The 8,358-nt window shown below is 37.0% G+C and overlaps 1 protein-coding gene across 3 annotated transcripts in view; it reads right to left on the bottom strand.

Moving 5' to 3' along the window:
- Positions 1-8,358, bottom strand: part of LOC121422420 (E3 ubiquitin-protein ligase TRAF7-like) — a 76,644-nt gene that overhangs the window by 45,034 nt on the left and 23,252 nt on the right. For all 3 annotated transcript variants that reach the window (XM_041617455.1, XM_041617454.1, XM_041617456.1), the window contains 2 exons: positions 7,471-7,585; positions 4,194-4,269 (listed from right to left, as the gene is read on the bottom strand). In XM_041617455.1, the coding sequence (XP_041473389.1) occupies positions 4,194-4,269; positions 7,471-7,566 (172 nt within the window). In that variant the 5' untranslated portion in view covers positions 7,567-7,585. The remainder of the gene's footprint in view (positions 1-4,193; positions 4,270-7,470; positions 7,586-8,358) is intronic.

Raw genomic sequence — 8,358 nt, 5'->3', positions numbered from 1 at the left:
GGCTAGTGATTTTGAATCTCGGGCCTTGACCATACTGCGCATGCTCGTAACTTCAGGAACTTATCCCGAAGGGAATGTTTCGGGGCGGTGTGAATGCAGGAATGATTAATGGGTATGTTTTAGCCTTAAAAAGTTCTCGTAATTTAACAGGGATTCTTATGATCGAGGCAGTTTGAAACCACCTATTGCCCAAATGATAAAGGTTGCAACCTTTCTTAGGTCCCTAGGGTTTGCAATAACAAGGATGAGATATTACTTTATCATGAATTTTTATTCAAATTCATTCATCTTGAAGATATCACACAAGTTGCTGGAGTCATAATCTAAAAAGGAACCCCAAAAGCTGTGAAAATGGAATGCCCCGGGGTGTAATAAACATTAGACAAGAGGTCTTCGGTAGGGTAATGGGGACACTTTCGTGCGTAGATGACATGAAAAATGAAAGAATCGCTCTGAAGAAATGAGATGTGACAGTTCCAGGATCTAGGAATTCAAACATTTGTTACTCTGAGGAAGCTCAAGTGTTAATCTTGAATCTCAACGATAGGGAGTAGAATGGCCATTATTTACAAGACAATTGGCAGCAGGCGGGAGTTAAAAATAGCCGGAAAAGGGAGGTTATTTTGGAAACGTGTGTGAAGTGGACATCATGCCTCGTTCATTTCCCTTTCTTTCGCTTTTTGGAAAATTCATCTTTCATCATGAGGTCACAGAAATTGTGTCTCCTTTCAAAAAAAAGGAAACCAAATTCTGCTGATGTACAAAAACTTCAAATCCTTTATCACTAGAAGCAATATTAGAAATCAACATAAATGTCTTTTCACGATTACAGAATGTTTCATAGCATGAATATTTCTTGGTTTGAGAACTGGTAAATGATATCCTTCCTGGTGTGGGCCAACCTCTTTCCTGCCATATATCTCTGATCCTCTGACATGCCAGAAATACAGCATTTCATTTCATCTTGAATACATTGCACCTGCCTATGTCGAATGCATGAGAGCCATATATATTAAGCTGTTCGATTTAGGCAAAATTTGCATAAAAACATTAATATACTCATGAATACCTCACATATTCTAGCCTAAAAGAACTCCTTCCACTTAGCCAAAATTAACTGAACATAGATTCTTGAAATTTTATATCGTTCAGGAATCTATGGGGGTTGCTAAGTTTGATTTTCCTGAGAATACTCCAAACAAAATCTTCTGTTGTGAAAGTACCAAATAGGGTGAAAATATCCTTTTAAATATATGTGTTCTTTTATACTGTACACGATTCTCAATTGTTGTTATTATGTATGACCTTTAAAAATAAGAGTAGTGCCGTCATGAAAAAAATTAAAAAACAAATCGGGCAAGCAGTTTTTTCTATCGGGCAAACAAATTTTTTCGTTGCTTGCCCTGTTGGGCAAGTGACAATTTTTTTTTGTAGAGGCCTGCATGTCTTGCATGCCTGCATTTAATCTTTGTGAAACACCCCCTGGATAATGCCTCAAATATTCTATTTTCATGATAGAGTAGAATATCCTTTTAAAACATATCCATATTTGAAGAGATTACCCATTTTTCTTGGTATTAGCAATTTTGACAGCCTACCCTTTTAAAGGTATGTGTACATCCATGAAAATCACAATTTTTACACGCTTTTGTGGGCAAGCATATTGTCAATCTGGTAATGGCAGTACCCTCCCCCCTCATGGATGAGACTGTTTATCTTCTTTGAGATACAAAATAGATAAAATTGCGTGCTTTCAAACTGATGTGGTTATTGGTGATAAGGCAAGTGTCATAAGGTATTAAAGATTGAGGAGTAAGACTGGCCTATACTGGCTCTAACTGTCCTCCCCCTCTCAGTCTGGATAGAAGTACATGGATGGGTCTCAAGAGAGGGAGAGGAAGCCGTCACTACCCTCCAATCAACGCCCTCATAACCCCCACCTTTGACTTCTACGAGCTGTTATTAAAGGTCAAGTCCACCTCAGAAACGTGTTGATTTGAATCAATAGAGAAAAATCAGAGAAGCATAATGTTGAAAATTTCATCAAAATCAGATGAAAAATAAAAAAGTTATGACATTTTAAAGTTTCGCTTATTTTTTCACAAAATAGTTATATGCACAATTTTAATAGTCACATGCAAATAAGAGGATTGATGATGTCCCTCACTATTTCTTTTGTTTTTTATTGTTTGAATTATACAATATTTCAATTTTTACAGATTTGACAATAAGGACCAACTTGACTGAACCATAAAAGGTTAAACAATAGTAGTTCCATATGTTCAGGGCAAAATAAAACTTTGTTTCACAGGACAATGAGGAGAAAATGAGAATATTTTATATTTCATGTAATAAAATACAAAAGAAATAGTGAGTGAGTGATGTCATCACTTCCCTCATTTGCATACCGACCAGGGGGGCGTTTCATGAAAGGACTTGTCGGACATTTTATCTGACAATCCCATTTTATCTGACATTTACCATAGGAACAGTGCCTCTCAGCCAATCAAAATCATGGAAATATGTCAGATCTGACAACTTGTCGGATGAAAATATTGATGAAACGCTCCCCTGTGCATACATCTATTTTGTGAAATTAAGCGCAAGTTTAAAATGTTGTAACTTTCTTATTTTACATCCGATTTTGATGAAATTTTCAGTTTTATGCTTGTTGAATTTTTCTCTTTTTATTCAAATCAAGTTTTTGTTGGGGTGGACTTGTCCTTATAAAGAGCTGAATTAGTCTACACACAATTCATAAACCTTTTTTTTCTACTCAAGGATTCAAGTATATGCTTGACAAGGTCTATCACAAATACTGTATCAATGCAGAATGAATGAAATCCACTTATAAATAATTCTATGGATTGTCTTCAACAAAAAGGGCAGCTAAGACAACATCATTTTGTGAGAAAAGGATGTAAAGAGATGACTGCCATCCTAGTAATAAACCATGGAGCAAGTCAAAGTCTGAATATGGTTTCTAAAGCTACTTCAAGCATATAGGCCCTAGATAGTAGAGGGAGGGTTGTTTTTCTCCGGGGGGGGCACTCGACCAAAAAAGTGGTAGGGGTGTGCCGCGGGCAAGGCAAAAAATGGGGGGCCTTAGAGTGGGCTTACTGTAAAAAGGAGGGTCCTCAGAACTACAAATGTTTGTGAAAACAGGGGCGGCTTGGAATGGATCTCCAGCGTGTGAGTGCGTATGCATCCCTATGGAACGGGCAATCATATTTTCTAAGTTATACTGCCATTTCAAAAACTTAACCTTCGGTTAAGATTTGATGTTGACGCCACGCCTGCCGACGGAAAAGCGGCGCCTATAGTCTCACTCTGCTATGCAGGTGAGACAATAACAACAATCAGTTGTAAAATCACTCGCTAAGCACTGAGCTACAGGACACTGATCATATCAATCCTTTTCATGAGGGCTCCTTTGCAAATTAACCCATATCACTGTATCGAAACTTGGAAGCAACTAGACATTCTTATATTACATCTAACCTTAAACAATTAAACGTAAACATATGTATCAGTTTAATCTAATCCCAATGTATCTCTTCCAAGTGAGCTAATGTAATTACAAATTAGGTTAGGCTGGACTAACTACCTTGAGCATCTCAAAATGAATAACATATCACAGGGAGCTTGTGACATTGGAGGATCAGTTCCTATTTCATGGGATGACCAACACACTGAAGGAACATCTGCACCCACTTATTGCGTTTATCGACATCAGCCCGGGCCAGAAATCAGACCAAGGTTGGGAAGAAGGAAAACAATTTGTATACCGGATAAACAAGTCTTTGGAGAAGTTGAAGAGAAAGGGGGTATCGGGTTTCATTGAGAAGCAAACATGAATCAGATATGATTTTAGGCGGGTGATGATTGAAAGGAAAAATGACTGTCATCAGACGTCCCTATAGTCCCCCTATGTTCATCCAGGGTTAAAGTTGGCGGATCTGATTTTCAAGATCATGTACGTGACTGACACACATGCTGCCTGCGTCCTCTGTAGACCTTTTGTCCCTGTTAATCTAACTATGATGTATGAAAGTCCTGTCTTCTGTGAAGCTATATGAGTAGATGAGATCAAACTTGAAAGTTCCTTACTGGTGCACATCTTTATAAGCTCAAATTTCCCTAAGAAAATGCAATCATGTTTGGCCGAAAAGGGTTCAAATAAATAAATTTACCTGAGACTGGTATGTTGATTGGCGTTGTCAGGGCAACCGTTGAAGCACTAGATGGCGAAGCCACATTGAGGGAATTCTGTTTTAATAAAGCAGGGAAGAAAAGAGAAAGGATACGTCTAAAAGTAAATAGAGAAAAACAAATATTGATATCAATGGAAATTACAACTGATCAACTTCAGTTTTAACATTGCTTAAATAAACATCAATGAAAAATACACTGCTCATAAAGATAGTTGCAAATTCTCCAGTGAGAGGCAACAGAAAAACCTTCCCCAGGGAGAGGCAACAGAAAAAACCTTCTTATTCTAACTGTGCCTGCTCAAGGTTCCCTAAAATGGTGTAAGAATTGATTACTAGCACTCCCTTGTGTGATGTAATGGAAGACACTTGAAAAACATACTGTACAAATTCCTTGGAACAACTTCACCCCCAAACACATGTGACATCAAAGGGTGCCACTCTTGACCACTGTACAATTATTGACCACCGGTCAATGAAACACACTGATTTCAATCAATGACTTCCACAACTTTCACTCCCATCATGGGTTTATGAATGAGGGTGGTTTAATCAAAGGAAATAGTGACTTAATGGAGATTTCTCGATTGACCACATGGTAATGGCTGATCTTGGCGATTATCTCAGGATTAAAAATGGTATCAGACGCTCTTATGTAGTCGGAAGGAAATGGTCATATATATACTTGATTACTTTATCATAATCTATTGAGCACTTCTCCAAGCTTAAAACTAAATCATCATTGAATTAACAAAGTATAATACACACCTTATCAATATCATGTGCAGGTTCTGATGAGAACATGACAGTTGATGAAATCAATCAGGATTTACCACCCATAAGACTCAAAAAGATGATTCAGGACCATATTCAATTTGTATAAAGTGCTATATAAATGTTGCATATTATCATTACTATTATTTAAAGTCACACACCTAAACTGTTAATAAAATTATATCATTTTGTTTCAACTACTTATATTATGTCACATACTATTTTTTGCAAATGACCTTTCTATTCTAAATTCTACAACTTTCGCTTTGGACTTTATATCTCAGTTGTTTTACGCGCAACATACATAGAAGGAATCCTGTGCTTTATGTAATGTGACATTTAGTATGATCCACCACGGGAGAAATGCTAGAGGCCTTCCCCTAGATGTCTTATTGCTAATCTTCAACTTGGCCACTTCCCGGCATCTGCCCCAGACTGTTCCATGCATTTTATTCTTTTACACTTGCAGACTCTATTTGGTTTTGTTATGGAAACAGTTTAGTATGATAAGAAACCGTATCTCATCCTGTCATTGTAAAAAAAAAAAAAAAACTTGTGGTTTGTATCTATTTTAAGATTCATCATCTAAAGGCATTATGCTTTTATTCATTTGACCTGGCTAGATCTAACACCTCTTGATGACATCATCAGGGTGACATACCGTATCAGCCATGCTAACCATTCTATAGGTGGTTTCAAACCGCCTCGATCATAAGAATCCCAGTTAAATTACGAGAACTTTATAAGGCTAAAAAAATACTCATTAATTATTCCTGCATTCACACCGCCCCGAAACAAATCCTTCGGGATAAATTCCCGAAGTTAGGAGCATGCGCAGTATGGTCTGATAAGCAGGCAAGGCGCGAGATTCAAAACCACTAGCTCAGCAGCCACTCACGGCGCCCGCGCCCGACTATACGCTGGGCTAAAATTTCCCGTAAATTGCTTTCACATTGCCAAAATACCTGCGACCTTGGAAAAATCCCCGCGAAAGTTCTCGTAATTTCGCCAAGTACCTACTATTTAGTGGGTATTTTCTTTCGGGGATATTACGCGTAATTTGCTTTCACATTGCCAATATTACCTGGTATTTTCTGATCGGGCAAAACTTCCCGATCAGAAAATACCTGGAACTGACAAACTTCGAGGCGGTCTGAAACCACCTACTCTTTCATACCCACAGGGCCTATGATTCATGAAAACAAAGATTTACAGTGACTGCATTTTGAATTTGCTATATTTGAAAGAGGATACTGACAAAACATAAACACACTAGGATATATATTTATCCCCATATTTTGGGGTACACAGATTTAAACAGCGACAAATTCAATTTTTTTTTTATAAACGCATTGTCATATTTAAGACATTAATACTGTTAGTTGCTATGTTTAGTCTTGTCTGTTACTCTGGGTAATTTGAACTCATCCTTGATGTTAGGTGAAACTAGATCTTTAGGAGTCAGTTACCAGGTCTCCTCAGGTAACATGAACCAAGGCAAGCAGATATGGTCACTGTCAACCGGGGAACTTTTCATGAACAAAATAATCAGTATTTTTCTGATAATTTGTTGCAAGCTATTGAAATTCTTACGCCTGATTGGCTCAAAGCAAAATTGGAAGTGAAAAACAAGAAACTATTAATGAAACGTTTCAAAGGATCACATGGAAACTACTGTAGAACTGTACCTACTTGTACACAATAACCTATCTCTTGACTGCTAAGATTATGTGTAGGCCTACTGAAGTTCATATCCCAAGAATAGAATTTATTGACTGTTGATTTTTTTTCATATGGCTAGAAACAACCATCTTGGTATGAAACCTAAGTATAAATCAATCAATGTGTCCACTCCTTAAAGGCGAGGTGAATTTGGGTAATTATAGAATCTTAAGGAATTCTGAAAGGTGAACAACTTGGCTCAAAGCAAATGTAAGTTTTCTACAAGTACAATTTGGGTAAGGGTGTCCAATTTCCTATTAAATATGGGATGCATTGCTGGATCTATCCCTTTAACAAAATAATAAAACAAAAATAGTAATATACATATAGTGAAGGGCAGATCAAAGATTTCATGTCTGAGGGAGGGGGGGGAGGGAGGAAATTCGTCCATTCTATTTTTTAATTTCATGTTCTTATTGGCAAGTAATGACGATTTGTGATGGAAAAAAGTAAAAGGTTATCGAAGATCCTGGAGGCCAAATTTTCTACTTTTAAGTTAACATTACATTGGAAGATTTTATATATATATATATATATATATATATATATATATATATATTTTTTTTTTTTTTTTGGGGGGGGTCCACCCTTATGGTGGCCTTACTTCTGTAATAACCAATGGTCTTTGCAATATATTTCACTGACAAGAAGCATAATGCAGTGGTTGTCTCATCCCTTTCAATCTAAACCATTCCCGGTCCTAAGAAATTTCTGCCTAGCTCCCTCAGCCATATCAGAGGAGCACTACGTGGGGTTCACTGACCTGTTCTTTTGGGGAGGAACTCCGGGAGCTGTTAACACTCAGGCCTCGCACCTCCTCTTCTAGTTCATTCCCAGAATCCACCGACGAGGCCGCCATCTTGAAAGATGTGTAGGCACTGCAGGCAAGATAAAAGAAAAAAAGACACATTTGGTTGATTTTGTTTTCATTAATAGTTGTGTGATGCATAGTTTACTTTATTTCATTTGTTATTACGTCAAGTGATTATTTTAAAGGTCATCTGAACAAAAATACTTGATGCAAAAGGTGAACACACCCACACCCACACACATAAAAGATCTTAAAAGCTATACATGTTAATATGATTATCAGTCATCAGTTCACACCAATAGTACAATATTCAACTTTTATAAAATGCAGCTTTCATTATTTCATTTGATGTCACGATCCGGATAAGATGTGGACTTGTTATTAGATAAAACTTATATAGAAGATACAATATAAAAATGGAAAGAATGTGAAAAAAAATAACAATGCTTGCCAAAAATATATCATTAAGAGCAAATAATTGAAGTGTTATAAGGGGAGATACAAGTAAGTATCTGAGACTTTGATGGAGATTAAGTACTAGCATGTGAAATGATGCAAGATCTGGGAATAGCTACTCCATACCTAGAAGAATACCACTAAAGGCCACCGCACACCTTACGACTGTTCGCGATCCGATTTTGGAACAAATCGCATAAATTGCTCATTTTTCTGAAAATGTGAATGGAACATATCATTTCATTTGAGGTTACAATTAATTGAAAGAATATTGATATAACCACTTTGAAAGACTGCAAGCCTATATTTTGGAGTAAAGGCCAAATTAGATCGCAGACCAATAGACCAATAGTAAGGTGTGTGGTCATCTTAAGAAGGAAAGAA

This window comes from Lytechinus variegatus, chromosome 10, assembly GCF_018143015.1.
Source record: "Lytechinus variegatus isolate NC3 chromosome 10, Lvar_3.0, whole genome shotgun sequence".
NCBI lineage: Eukaryota > Metazoa > Echinodermata > Echinoidea > Temnopleuroida > Toxopneustidae > Lytechinus > Lytechinus variegatus.
Note: the sequence above shows the minus strand (reverse complement) of the source record. Positions and strands in the feature narration are given on the sequence as shown.